The sequence below is a fragment of the Bactrocera neohumeralis genome, chromosome 5, assembly GCF_024586455.1.
Source record: "Bactrocera neohumeralis isolate Rockhampton chromosome 5, APGP_CSIRO_Bneo_wtdbg2-racon-allhic-juicebox.fasta_v2, whole genome shotgun sequence".
NCBI lineage: Eukaryota > Metazoa > Arthropoda > Insecta > Diptera > Tephritidae > Bactrocera > Bactrocera neohumeralis.
The window spans coordinates 44,924,116-44,938,208 of record NC_065922.1 but is presented as its reverse complement, the minus strand read 5'-3'; the positions used below and the strand labels follow the sequence as shown (position 1 = coordinate 44,938,208).

The 14,093-nt window shown below is 37.9% G+C and overlaps 3 protein-coding genes across 7 annotated transcripts in view; 2 read left to right on the top strand and 1 right to left on the bottom strand.

Annotated features, from left to right (window-relative positions):
* Positions 1-278: 278 nt before the first annotated feature.
* Positions 279-4,013, bottom strand: LOC126758944 (PP2C-like domain-containing protein CG9801). 3 transcript variants are annotated; one of them, XM_050473433.1, is made up of 3 exons: positions 3,933-4,013; positions 3,678-3,838; positions 279-3,615 (listed from the first exon to the last, which is right to left on the bottom strand). In XM_050473433.1, the coding sequence occupies exon 3, from the start codon at positions 3,396-3,398 to the stop codon at positions 906-908; it is 2,493 nt and encodes an 830-aa protein (XP_050329390.1). In that variant the 5' UTR covers positions 3,399-3,615; positions 3,678-3,838; positions 3,933-4,013; the 3' UTR covers positions 279-905. The 3 variants fall into 3 exon arrangements, with proteins under 3 accessions (XP_050329390.1, XP_050329391.1, XP_050329389.1); XM_050473434.1 differs by having other exon boundaries at positions 3,678-3,821; positions 3,872-3,994; XM_050473432.1 differs by having other exon boundaries at positions 3,678-3,796; positions 3,872-3,994.
* A 443-nt stretch (positions 4,014-4,456) lies between these two features.
* On the top strand, positions 4,457-10,213 carry LOC126758932 (dosage compensation regulator). Of its 2 annotated transcripts, none has more exons than XM_050473405.1 (5): positions 4,457-4,667; positions 4,736-5,225; positions 6,854-7,175; positions 7,254-8,477; positions 8,550-10,213. In XM_050473405.1, the coding sequence occupies exons 1-5, from the start codon at positions 4,589-4,591 to the stop codon at positions 10,110-10,112; spliced, it is 3,678 nt and encodes a 1,225-aa protein (XP_050329362.1). In that variant the 5' UTR covers positions 4,457-4,588; the 3' UTR covers positions 10,113-10,213. The 2 variants fall into 2 exon arrangements, with proteins under 2 accessions (XP_050329362.1, XP_050329363.1); XM_050473406.1 differs by lacking the exon at positions 4,457-4,667 and adding an exon at positions 5,963-6,066 and having other exon boundaries at positions 5,135-5,225.
* Positions 10,214-11,147: 934 nt separating this feature from the next.
* The window catches only part of LOC126758928 (E3 ubiquitin-protein ligase highwire), a 161,467-nt gene continuing 158,521 nt past the window's right edge, over positions 11,148-14,093 (top strand). For both annotated transcript variants that reach the window (XM_050473380.1, XM_050473379.1), the window contains exons 1-4: positions 11,148-11,485; positions 12,068-13,064; positions 13,129-13,512; positions 13,597-14,044. In XM_050473380.1, coding sequence (XP_050329337.1) covers positions 11,415-11,485; positions 12,068-13,064; positions 13,129-13,512; positions 13,597-14,044 — 1,900 coding nt within the window. In that variant the 5' untranslated portion in view covers positions 11,148-11,414. The remainder of the gene's footprint in view (positions 11,486-12,067; positions 13,065-13,128; positions 13,513-13,596; positions 14,045-14,093) is intronic.

Genomic DNA, 14,093 nt, shown 5'->3' with positions numbered 1-14,093 from the left:
TTTTGATTAAAATTTTAATTATTTTATCAATGGTTTTGCAGGCATAGTATACACCCAATATATGGACATTCAATTCCGAATGAACCTGCGATTTTAAATGATATCATCTTCTAATTCTAATCCGGCAACACCGTACAATATATAAGAGAACTAAGATCAAGAAAGAGTAGTAGCAGCAACATATCCTTCTGAAATCTCTTAACTGAGCAGAGCTAAAAATTTAACAAGAATTTTAATATAAAAATATATTTCAAATTAATTAGCATGAAAAAACAATATTTATATTTTTCCTTATAATCTTGCAGTACTTTATTTAAAAAATATTTTTTTTTATATCAAAGAGTAATACATATATACCATTCCAATTATATTCCAAAATTTTCAAAGTAACGGACTGTTTCGGGCACTGGGAATTAAAATGCTAGTACTACAACATTTTTAAATGGTGTTGCATTGGCAATTAAACTGCTTGCTTTATAATTAGTTCCATGCTCCTGATATAACTTCACATATTTGCAATGACTGTGTCTTTACTGAATTGTGGTATTGTAAATTATTCGAGTTATATGACACTTGAAAACACGTACTACATTATAGATTATTCGAGTAAAATTTATGATTTTAGCTTAGTATTAAGATTAATTGGCCGCATTTGAAGCTCGGGTAATTGCATCAAGCCACATGTAGTATTGTATGTATGTATATTATGTTTAATAAATAAAGCATTGGTATAAAATCCGCCATATGTTTAAAAATCTGCAGGTCACATAATACTTATCATTCTCAATTGTGCTTAATTCCTTCAGTTGCCAAAATATTACCTCTTCGCCTTTCTAATACCAGACTACAAGCACTATATATGGTATATATTTCGTGATGTTGAATTGTGAGATTCTTAAAGAATTTTAAAAGTTAGTTTCATTAAAATTTTTTGATTGCAATAAGGCTGCAGCAGTTGAAGTAGAAGCGTTCACTTCCTCACTTTTGCTACTGCCATCATCATTAGTACTACTATTACGTCCAATTCCTACTGTATAAGCCACTACGGTAGCATGATCCAACTTTCCAGGCAGTGCAGCGAAAGCACTACTATCTACGACACGTTTTCGTGCCGCGCGATGCTGCATGCGGTTAAGTTCGACTTCACGTTTAATGCCATCAGGACCCGTTGCTAATTTGTAAAATAGTTCACGTTGTTCCAGTGTTTTCCTACGGGCTGATGTGATCATACGAGCAAAATCAATTAATAAATGGCACAGTCGACGAGCTGATGTGCAAGGCGAAAATGTTCCATTTATGCCAAAACTCAGCAGATCTTCTAGACGGTAGAGTGTAAGAGCGTGTCTTTGTGGTCCAGTCACTAGGGGTAGACCCGAAATAGATTTTGGTATCTTTGGTAAAATGTTGGGAGCAATATACTGCTGCCTTCCAGCAGAGGATCCAGTCGTGGAAAGACGTCTTGGTTCTATCACAGTATGCGAACGCATATATTTTGGTCGACTTGGTGCACTAGCTGCAGTACTTACATTAACTACTTCCGGTGAAGGTGATTTTTTGGTGCGTGGTGGCCGCGTTGGTACATTAGCTGGAGATGTTGGCAGTGATTCAGTTTCGCTCCTAGATGGGTTGTGATGTACATGATGTAAACGTGCATAAATAGATGAAGCACTTTTATTTTGTCTTTTTGGTGCTAAATGATGTTGCCCTTGTGATTTACTACTTGGCATAAGTTTTACATCTGGTGTCCACGCTTCAGCAAATTTCCCTACAACCGGGTCGAAATTGTCGCTAATTCCGTCTGACGTTAAGAATACAATATCACCCTTTTCAACGATCGTCATTGACAAAGTTAAGTTACCAAGTTCCGGTTTATTACCATCGGCAGGACCTAATGCACCCAATGCATCGCGCATGTCGCGCATTGATGTTATATCATGTGATGCTTGTGTAAACTCACGGACGCCATATTTTTTCGAATATACATATCCCAATGAGTCACCCACATTGCATGCGCATACCACGTATTTACCTTCATCAGCTAGCGGTAGTACCACGGCTATTGTCAGTGTACTTAGAGAACCACCCACTTCGAGTATGCAGCCGTGACCTTCCCACAAACTTCGTAGTAGACTTACAAATACCTCCGTTGTCGACGTTGCCATACATTCTCGTGCGAGTCCGAAAATAGCACGATCCAAATAGTCAAGGCAACCATGCACAGCCGAACGTGCAGCTAAGCGCGCACCATCACCCCAATTAACTCCGTCAGCAAGCGCCATAGCCGCTGCATCTCCACGTACAACTATACCATAGCAATCAGCTATAGGACTACCCATAGGCTCTTTTGTTAACATGTTGTTTTCATAGAGCGATACTGAAATTCCATAGGCATAATCAGTTTCCATGCGCCAATCAGTTACACCAGCAATAGCATCTGCCATAAAGTTATTTATTTCCTTGCAACTGGTTACGTCACTTTGATTTGAAACCGCTTCACGAAGCAATCGTTCTGTCGTATTATCTAATATAACCTTTGTGGAACTATCAACTTCTGTGGAAGTGTCCTTGGTATCATTTTCTTTGGAATCCTTAATATCAACAGATGGAGATAATGCATTTGTTTTTGTTATATTTTCCTTCAAAGACGAATTTAAAATATTTTTGTTGTTTTGATCATTTGCTGCTTCATTGGTGGTAAATTTTGTGCTCACTAAGCTCACGACAATCGTTGTGGACTTGTTTGCGTTTTCCGTGCTTTTCTTGTTATCCGCTTTTGTTAATAGTGGTTTTGGTGATGTATCAGATACCTTTGTGGTGTTTAAATCGCTAGGTATGTTTTCTGAATGGTTTGGAATTTTATTGGAATTTGTAATACTAGTCCTGGAGTTTTTGCGTGAACGCATACCTGATGGCTTATTTGCATTCTGATCGTTGTTTGATGTGATGGCACTATTACTTAATTTACGTGATGCACCACCATAACGATTGAATTTGTTTTGATTTCGGTTATTAGTGGTAATACTTTTTCGAACCTCGAAGCAGTCATTTTCCTGAGTAGTATCAATGAAATCAATATCGTCTGCGTAACTTGCACTTAAATGCAATTTTGAGCGCTTAATGCCAGTAAGGCCTTCATCAGGACCTGTACTGGCGGCAGTTATATTGGTGGGACCAGTCGCATAGACACCAATTTTAAGATCTGGCAGGTCGCTTGGATTTTGCCCATTTGAAATTTGCGGTCCAGGGATAAACTGACGTTCCATGCGTCCTTCTAAATATTTAACAATAAAACTTCCGTCATCTGAAGTTTTATGAACTCCTCTCGGGCTATCACGAGGTTCAGCAATAAAACTTAATTGACGGAAATATGTTGTGACCTTTTGCCGTAGAGAGGGCATATTTATGTTTCTTAATTTACCGTTTTCTTTCAATTACTCCGTATTAAGTTTGTAAGCGACTACTCAGGCGAAAAATTATAATTGGGCTGAGATCAATTTAACGTCATTGCACTCTCACTAATTACTACAATTAAGAAAACAAATGCGTCAACGGGGGTTAGTGATATTCGAAAGTCTTTTGTCTGAATAGCTGTTGTGCTCCATATGATAATTACGACTGTAAGAAGGAGTTCGTTATTATTTTCAATCGTTACATATATATATATATATAAGTTATACCTGATTTGTATATGTGTATAAAGAAGAGACAAAGGTTTGATTCATTCGCAAGGCCAAGTTTTATTTTCTTTGTAAAACATTGTTTTCGAATTTCCAAGGTAGTGGGCGGAGTATTTCATCTGAATATTATGTTTTATTATGAAACTATAATGTTCAAATTGCTGGAAAGACATCGGATATTAATTCATACTCACTGATTAAAAATTTGTTTCCAAAAATAGGTTTATATTCTATTAATAATTTATTTTCAATTACTTTATTATCGATTGTTTTTACTAACTCACTATACGACCAGCTTATTATGAATAAGCTGACTTCCGCCAGCGTTGCCGTTTCACTGTAATTTTTATTGGCGATATATATCTGACAGGATACACACTACATAATAACATACAATATAATAAAAAATACCTCTGAAGTGAATTTTGTAAATATTCTATCATGCTTTCTGAACAACTGTTAACTCCCTTCTTCGGGTACTGTCAAATTCGAGGAATCCTTAAAATAACATATGACAACCGCCAGCTTTGGTATTTCAGTTGAAAATACTAGATTATTTTAAAATTTATGTTGATTTTCCGACTATTTTACTGCCAACAATAATTTAGTTACGCCTAAAGCAACAAAAGAAACTTCAAATCTTCATTTGCTTCCGACATTGGCTTTAACAGATAAGTTCGAAGTAGGTTTTTTATGAGTTCGAAACAAACGTTGTATGTGAATCGGCTATTATTGTTTATAATTCAATTTAAAATTAAAAATAAAAAGTCTGGCAGCTCGCGCAGTGTCAATAATTTTCACTGGTGTTGAACTTGTGTGCCGGTTTAGAATTCGAGAAAATTTTGCTTGTTACAATATAACTTAGATTTTAATTTATTAATAAACGATTTTCAAAGTTTTACCCTTTTACAATGGCTGATATGAAATCTGTTTTCCATGAGTGGTGCTCAAAGAATAAAGTAGAACCAAAATTTGAGGTTCGTCCGACTGGTAAGTGCGCATAATTGCATTGGCGTAGAAAATCGATCTGTAACTGTGTATATTACACTTATTTAAAGGCCCAAAGCATCGCCAACGATTTTTGTGTGAAGTACGAGTTCCGAATTACCCCTACGTGGCGGCAGGTAATTCTACGAACAAAAAAGATGCAGAACGCAATGCAGCTCGTGATTTCATGAGTTTTTTGGTACGTACCGGCAAAGTAAATGCGTCTGATATACCTGCAGACGCAGGTATGGCAGCTATAGCACCTGCAACTAACGCTGAAGGGAGCGGTGATAGATATGGTTCGCAACGCAAATTCTTTGATGGTGGGATGGGACCACAAGATTTGGGTCAGGCTTATCAACCCATAGAGCGTGAGATCAATCCAGTGGATAGAGCACGTGAACAATTGGAAATGAAAGAAGCGGAGTCAGTAGATGTAAATGCAGCCATACATGGCAATTGGACCATCGAGAATGCAAAAGCAAAGCTTCATCAATTCATGCAGATGAACAAAATAACGGCGGATTACAAGTATACGCCCGTGGGTCCAGATCACGCCAGGTAATTTGATTTATTTTGATTATTTCTTATAAAATTTATATTAATTACAATATGTATGACATACATACATACATTCATTTAAATTTATTCCTTTTTAAGTGAGCTCATCTCTTCGATTTTAAATCTATAAATCAAAGAGGAAAGCTTCGAACATTTATGTAATACCCGTGGCAAAGTGAAGGCTGGGTGAAATATAGTAACTGCAATTGAAACCAAAAGTGATCAAAACTTTCACATATGTGTGGCAATGTGCGATAATTTGCAAATATATGGTTTTAGTTGAATTTATCACATGCATATATGAGACGAGTATTTTCAACCCTATTTCAGTTGAAAGTTTTCGCCCATGTTTATTAATAAAGAGTTTGCCTAAAATAATTAATTGGTATCATCGCTATGTACAGTTTGTCAAGAAATTGTTTTGCAAATAATTAATTGACCGTGCAAATATAAAGTAGTTTAACTCTCGATTTTTTTAGTATTTTTTAATTTTTTAATCAGTTTATTCAGTTAATTTATTTATGTTATGAAATGAATAAATTTTTATGTTATCAACAAATTTTTGACAGACTGTATTCAGGACATTACTATATTAGATACTTTTTCTGAGTTGCGAAAAGAAAATGTAAATAAATATATTTTTGTCCAAATTAGAATCAGCTAGAATGTTTTATACGAAAACTAAATACTCTTAACACCAGTGTGATTTATCCTGTATGCTTTTTTTTATAATCCAGTAGTTTTGGGTATATTAAGTTTGCAAAGTAACGCACAGTGCCACAATACTTAAAAGGCATTCTTCTAAGGCCTATATTCACCACGCCGCAATAAATTGCCATTGGTAAGTAAATTATATAAAAAATTAAAAAAAATAACCATAAAATGGTGTTTGATATTCCTACATCTTACAAATTAAATAAATATCTATGATTTTAAATTACATATATATATTTTTAAATATAATACATTGCTAAGTATAAAATTTAAGACAGGAAGTAGATATAAGAGTTTTTTTCGTATTTGCTGACACGAAATAGTCACCAAAAAGCTTAGAGAATGATGTCGGAACAGTTAAAATCGGGTGGTACGCGGGCTTGGCTGTCAATGCTGTTTTCATAGACTCGTTAAAAATGTCTAAAGTAAAATTTTTAATATTTTATCCGAATAAAATTTAAGTCTTCGAAGCTTTAGCGATTTTTTTATGATTGATATTAATTAACAAACGTCACAGCGACGATAGATAACTGTTACTGCGACGACGACCAGCTCTTGGGTGACTGCGAGATCATTTTGGCTTAGAGTAGAACGCATATGATCTACTTCCCTTGAGCAAAGCTCACTTTGGCTCAATCGCAAAAGTTCTTACTGAACACTGTCCAATAGGCGTGCATGCGGTAAGGCTTTTGCAAGTCTGAGGCTTAGTTTTACCTTTAGTGACCGATCTCTTAATCTAAATTAACCAGCAAACGTAAGAATAAATAAATATAAAAAAATATCTAGATCTAACCACAGAAACTCAAACCATCTCTCGGAGTTTAGTAATTAACATTTTTTAATTTAATTCTTACATACGATATCTTTTTATTCTTATATTTGTTCATAATAATAATATCAATAAATTTGTTTAGGAGCTTTATGGCTGAAATGCATATTTTCGTGCGTCAACTAAAACGTACTGTTACCGCACGTGAAACTGGTTCCAATAAGCAATCGGCGAGCAAATCGTGCGCTTTGTCTTTGGTACGCCAACTTTATCATTTGGGTGTAATTGAGGCTTTTAGTGGCACATTGAAGCAACGCAAAGACGATGCCGATATGAAACCGTATCCGGTCAAAATCTCTGAAGATGTAATGCAAAAAGTGGAAGAATGCATTCGAGACCTTGACCTACCAGTTATTAATCCTTACAATATTAAAGCGGAAAATGAGAATACTGGTGTTAGCTTACTTGTAAGTAATATTCATTGATATAATATATGTGTGTGTCATATATTAAAAATGTATATATATATTTTTTATACTTCCAAGATCCCTACCAATAGGGAAGCAAGAAATCAAAACGACGATGCCTCTCAAATGCAGGGTTCAGTTATACCTTGGGCTCCGCCACAACCTAATTGGAATGCTTGGAACGCTTGCAATATTGATGAGGGTTACTTGGCTACAGCCACTTTAGATGATCTCTGCGAAGATCTCGAAACAACTTCGAAAGAAAAGCGAATGAATAATGCAGAACTGCATAAATTCATTGAGTTTCGTGAATGCCTCCCCATTGCGGCTATGCGCAATGAAATAATGTCCAACATACATGAGCATCCTGTTGTTATCATACGCGGTAATACTGGCTGCGGCAAAACTACACAAATTGCGCAATATATCTTGGAGGATTACGTTGCATCCGGTCAGGGTGCCTTCTGTAATATTTATGTCACGCAACCACGTCGTATTTCAGCTATTTCTGTAGCAGAACGCGTCGCCGCCGAGCGTTGCGAGAATCTAGGCGAAGCGGTTGGATACTCAGTCCGTTTTGAAACGGTGACACCACGCCCCTATGGTGCCATTTTATTCTGTACTGTCGGTGTTCTCTTGCGCAAACTTGAGGGCGGCTTACGCGGCATCTCACACATTATTGTAGATGAAATTCACGAGCGTGATGTAAATAGTGACTTTTTATTGGTAATACTACGTGATATGGTGCACACATATCCAGATTTACATGTCATTCTGATGTCTGCTACAATTGATACAACATTATTTTCGGAGTATTTCGGTAAATGTCCCGTTCTAGAAATTCCCGGTCGTGCTTTCCCCGTGCAACAATTCTTCTTAGAAGATTGTGTAGAAATGACAAAGTTTATGCCGACACCTGAATCACGCAAGAAGAGCAAAGATCGCGATGACGAGGAGAAATCTGTAATTGCTGAGAATGGTGAAGATCCAAATGAACAAAATTTGAACAAAGTTTGCGACGCAAAATATTCGCAGCAGACGAAAACGGCAATGGCATTGTTGTCCGAATCCGAATGTTCGTTCGAATTGATCGATGCGCTTTTGGTGCATATTAAATCGAAGAATATACCGGGAGCTGTGCTTATCTTTTTACCTGGCTGGAATCTAATTTTCGCACTAATGAAGTATTTGCAAAACTCACAGTTCGGCGGACCACAATTTCGCATCTTGCCATGCCACTCGCAAATTCCACGAGAGGATCAACGAAAAGTGTTTGAGCCAGTGCCAGATGGCGTAACAAAGGTAAAATTAATATATTTATTTCATTATTAAAACTATTTCCTTAAAATTTTTCTTCGCTGTTTTTACTTTCAGATCATACTGTCCACCAACATTGCTGAAACATCAATAACAATTGACGATATTGTTTTCGTCATTGATATCTGCAAAGCGCGCATGAAGATGTTCACCTCACACAATAACCTCACAAGTTACGCCACCGTCTGGGCAGCCAGATCGAATTTGGAGCAACGGAAAGGTCGCGCTGGTCGCGTTCGGCCGGGTTTCTGTTTCACCCTTTGTTCTCGTGCACGTTTTCAGAGACTTGAGGAGAGCATGACACCTGAGATATTTCGTACACCATTGCACGAATTGGCACTATCCATCAAACTGTTGCGTCTTGGTTCTATTCATCAGTTTTTATCAAAGGCTTTAGAACCACCTCCATTGGATGCCGTTATTGAAGCTGAGGTGCTTTTACGCGATATGCGCTGTTTGGATGATAATGATGAGTTGACACCGTTGGGGCGCATTTTAGCGCGTTTGCCTATTGAGCCTCGACTCGGTAAAATGTTAATATTAGGCTCAGTATTTGGCTGCGCAGACATATTGGCTAACATGGCCTCATACTCGAGCACTTTCTCCGAGATATTTGCGTTAGACATTGGGCAACGACGTTTGGCAAATCATCAGAAACTATTGGGCGGTCGCAAGTGTTCTGATCATGTTGCTATGATAGTCGCTACACAGATGTGGGAAAACGCAAAAAATCGTGGCGAAGAGGAGGAGATAAAATTTTGCGAGTGGAAGGGCTTGCAGTTGTCAACCATGCGTGTTATGTCCGAGGCTAAAGGTCAACTTTTAGATTTGTTGCAGCAAACCGGTTTTCCTGAGGAATCAATGATATCGTATAAAGTGGATGCCAATAATGATGATCCGGTTTTGGATATGGCTACTGCATTGCTTTGTTTGGGTTTGTATCCAAACGTTTGCGTACACAAGGAGAAACGTAAGGTTTTGACAACGGAATCGAAGGCAGCACTTTTACATAAGACTTCGGTAAATTGCAGCAACTTGGCTGTCACTTTCCCCTATCCGTTCTTCGTATTTGGCGAGAAGATAAGAACTCGTGCTGTATCCTGCAAGCAGATGACAATGGTGGCGCCACTACATTTGCTGCTCTTTGGTTGTCGCAAAGTGGACTATATCAAAGATAATATAGTTCGGCTAGATAATTGGCTTAACCTTGAAATGGATCCCCACCATGCTGCCGCATTGGCAGCGCTGAAACCGGCTATTGAAACTCTGATCACTATTGCATGTGATAGACCAGATGAAATTGGTCAACTCGAAGAGCCACAAGCGAAGCTTATAAATGTTGTAAAGGAGTTATGTGTTATGAATGCTGGTGATTACAACATTACCAGGGAGGCTGGTGTGCTACCCTTCCAAAGTCGACAAGGCGGTGGGGGTGGCCATAGTGGTGGTCCACCGAGTAAGCGTGGACGTTTCGATGGCGGCAGTGGTTGGAATCGTGGTGGCGGAGGCAGCAATTGGGGCTCAGGTGGTGGTGGTAACTGGGGCCGCGGTGGTTTTGGACGAGGTAGTGGAACAAACCAATGGGGCCGCTACGGAGGTGGTGGCAGAGGCAGATTTTAAGACTTTACATACATATTTTGTAAAAGATGATATCGCAGAATATTTTATCTCGTATTCTAATATTTAATTGCTAATAAAAGTATATTAATTAAAATATATAATCTAATTTTAAATTATTATACAATATTCTCTTGTGTCAAATCGAAATAATGATATTTAATATAGATTACGTTCTAGCCTATAACTATTATTGCTGATTTCGTATTTTCGAAAATTGTTCTTCACAATATGGGCTGCAGTAGAAGCGCTTGGCATGTAGGTATGTCGCTTCTTCCTGACAATTGCGGCACCAATGTTTTCTTTTGATATCCACCTCCTCTGCCTGTAGCTGACGTAGGCGCTGTTGCAGATGAGCAATTTCTGCTTCGAGCTCCGCAGTTCTCTGATGAATCCGTGGCCAAAGATAGTGCACCACTCGTGATTCATCGTTGATTGTTTCAATCAATGCTCCGGTTTGTTTAACACTTAAGTTTGACGGTCTACGAATTTTTAAATGATAACGACGCAACTTTAAACATGGTGTTTTCGTTATAAAGAGGTTATTTTCTACAAATTTCTTTGAATGTAACTTTTTCGGCATTAAGGGTCTGGTTTTGCGTTTGGGGAATGCCGAAATTGTATTTCTTCTTTTTGGCTTTCTTTTCACCGGTTTGGACCAATTCGAAGCGGTATCCGTGGACGTGACTATAGAGGATTCTCTAGTTTCGCTTAAATCGGTATCGTAGTATTGCATTCTGCAATTTTCTTAATAAAAAAGGTAATATTAAATTTATTTTCCAAAGCCTACTAATTGAAATTATTTTAAGGTTATGAGTTGCCAAATAATGTGTTTAGAAGCGAATAAGAATGCCCAACCTTATATAATTGCACTCCACTCTATTCTTTCTGCATTTTTTATACTTGAAAGCAAAGCATTTATTAACAATACCAAATTTAAATTGGGAAAAGGATTTTTGTGGGATTTTATTTTGAACGCAGCTGGCATCATCGGTATGGTTTTTGCAATTCCTTTCTCCTTTTCTACTTTCATCCTATTGCAGTGCTTGGAAAATAATGCTGCTGATAGGAAGTTTATTCAATTGTGCAGTGAAAATTTGTTAAAATTCGGTTTATTTTTGATGAAAAGGGTTTAAAAAGTTCGAACGCAATGTAAAACAATATAGTGCTTAAAAATATACAAATAGTTGGTGAAATTAGTGGATTCGGTGAAAAATTAACCTTTGCACCGTTGCCAGGACGAAAAATCGATAGTAACAGACGGTGATTTGTGAAAATTCATTTTGTAGTGCTTTTAACCGCAAAATGGTAGGCCTACTGGATCCTTTGAAGTATGGAGAACATTTTTATGAGTTATACACTAGTAATACTCGACGGTAAGTGAAATTTTACAAAATATCCAGTAAGAAAAATTTCGGGGCTGTGCTGACGGTACATTGGGCAGTGAAATATTGATTTTTCCATGCATGCAGTGACAATCAACCCTTAAATTACGTCAAGGCTATTGACATCTGGCAGTCAGCTGTAGCGCAACGCAGCTGCCAACTGGAATGCAAGAAAATGGTCAAAACAAAGATACGCCGATAAGTGGTTTGTAGGTCAAAAAGCCGGAAAGTCGTACACAGCTGTTTTTGTTTACACTTTCCACGGAATAACTGGGTAAAGAATGCCGGGTTGATTGTTTATGTTTACATTTTTATCCAAGGTCGCGAAAGGCCAATGACATACATTTTTGCATGTGCGCACGTGACGTCAAAATAAAAAGGGAAATGAGAGATTTTATTTACGTATAGTATGTATCACGAACATATGTTGATAAGACGAAGTAAGAAAATAAGATAAATATGTATGTATGTATGTATATTACAATGTGTTGTTATCACAGTTTGTGAAGTCATTCTTTATTACTATTTTTCAAATTATGTGTATAATATTAATTAGTGCATGGTTTTTTCCAGAAAACTTCAAAATGATCGTAAATCATTGTCTAAACGAAAAAATAAAGATAAGAAAGCCGCCGCGCTTGCTGCAGCGGCAGCAGTACTTGAGGGCAACGCAGGTGCCATTGTAAATCCCATGGATCCACCGATTATAAAAGATCAATTGCTATTATTTCCTACTTTTCCCGTGGCACATATAGAACTTGAAGCCAATGCATCGAAATTCGCAATTTTCGCCGTGATACGCTCTACTGTTCTAGAAGCAGAGACACGTTATGCACTCTTTCAAGATAGCAGGGGTTCTTTGCGTCGCTTACACAATTTAAGTTCCTCTTGTTGTCTGGTTTGTGCCGGCACCTGTATGACAACTAATCTGTTTGACTGTTCTTGTCACAGCATGCTGCCAACAGCAATTAATGGCGCCAATGTTGGCAATGGATTGCTAGTGGAAAAACGCTCTCGACATGATTCTGCGAACAGTGATGCCGAGAGTGAGTCTGAAGAAGTTACTGAAAAAGAGTTTACACTTGTGCGTGTACCATTGATTGTGGGTGCAGGATTGCGCAGTCTTTTCGAACTAATCGCAGAAGCGCGTCACATACAACCCATGTTATGTACGAAGGCACTTAGAGCATTACTAGATGTCATACAAGGACAACAACCGGAATCATTTAAATTGGAACCTGATGATTTGATAAATCCGCTATATGATTTATTGCTAGACTTAACCACTATGCCAGCAGCCCTGGTCGCCAATGCGACTACTGAAGCCAATTGGTCGGCAATGGCTTGCGCAGCTCTAATTGGACTTTGTATTGCACGCGGCGATACGGGAAAAATACTGAAAGCTATAGCAGCCATGTTGATGTCGCCAAAACAGTTGTCTACACAAATAATACAGTTACCTGCCGTACTATCTTCGCTGCAGCGGACTGTTATGAGTGCCGCGCTGAATAAGCCCACAAGACCAGATTTTCACACTCATGGCGTGCCCTTAAACTCGCTTATCGATGAGGTTCATTATAATTTTTGATATGCCATACAAATGTTTATAGATTTCATGAAAAATTTATTTACAGTTCAACTTGAAAACATCGGCCGCTGCAAGCGGCAACCTTTACACTCAACCTGCCATGGCCTCAGATGGCACTTATCTATATCTGCTGCTTGGTAGCTCGTTGCTTAAAATCGGCACTGGTTTTAGCGGTTCATTTAAAGGTCATATATATGCACAAAATGATGAGTTTACCAAGGAAAGAGCTGGTTGGCTGGGTAATTTTGGCGGTAACCTCTATTTTCGACGCAATGTCAAGCGTTCAGCAGACCATTTGCACCTAGTTAATAAAGAGACGCTGACAATAAAGGGTATAAACTCTGTTAATCTTGTACCCATACGAGAGGGATTCAATTATGTGCTTTTCACCGATGAAGATTCGATCAATGCGATATGCACTAATAGAGATGTAAGTGGAAAATATACATACATATGTATATGTAATTAATTTTTTTTATAAAAATACAAATTACTCACATCTTTTCCCCACTAGGACACGCTTGTTGTGAAAAAACTCAATTTCAATAACTCCAATACTTATGGTAGCGATTCGTCTCCACCTTTCGAGCTGCCTTTGAAGTTGGCTCGTAAAAAGTTTCGCACTCTCGGCTATGCCGCTTTCGAAGATGAAGTGCTCAATCAAAATCAAATACAAAAAATACAATCCTCATACAATATTTTCGAGCCGAAACTACCCAGTGATGTTGAGATACAGGGTATCGTATGCGGAAAAGAGTTCGGTTTGGTGCGTGCATCGAATGGCAAAGTGTACTATTATGGTAAATCAGCGTCGTTGGGCCTGAAATCAATTGGACGCACGCCCACCATGAAAATGACTGAGTTGATTATTTCGAAAGTTTCGAATATTGTGCATATCGCCGTCGGACACGATGGTATACATGCTTTGTTGGTAAACGATGATGGTACTGTTTACTTTACGGGTCAGTATGATATTCCACCAATTCAATCTAAAATAGTTATAAAGCATTT

What these genes read in the sequence shown, in the direction of transcription:
- LOC126758944 (XM_050473433.1), bottom strand. Translation starts at nt 3,398, where the DNA reads ATGCCCTCTCTACGGCAAAAGGTCACAACATATTTCCGTCAATTAAGT.
- LOC126758932 (XM_050473405.1), top strand. Translation starts at nt 4,589, where the DNA reads ATGGCTGATATGAAATCTGTTTTCCATGAGTGGTGCTCAAAGAATAAA. An exon ending in ATTTGAGGTTCGTCCGACTG is followed by an intron (nt 4,668 to 4,735) that starts GTAAGTGCGCAT and finishes ACTTATTTAAAG; the next exon opens with GCCCAAAGCATCGCCAACGA. An exon ending in TGCCAGATGGCGTAACAAAG is followed by an intron (nt 8,478 to 8,549) that starts GTAAAATTAATA and finishes TTTTACTTTCAG; the next exon opens with ATCATACTGTCCACCAACAT.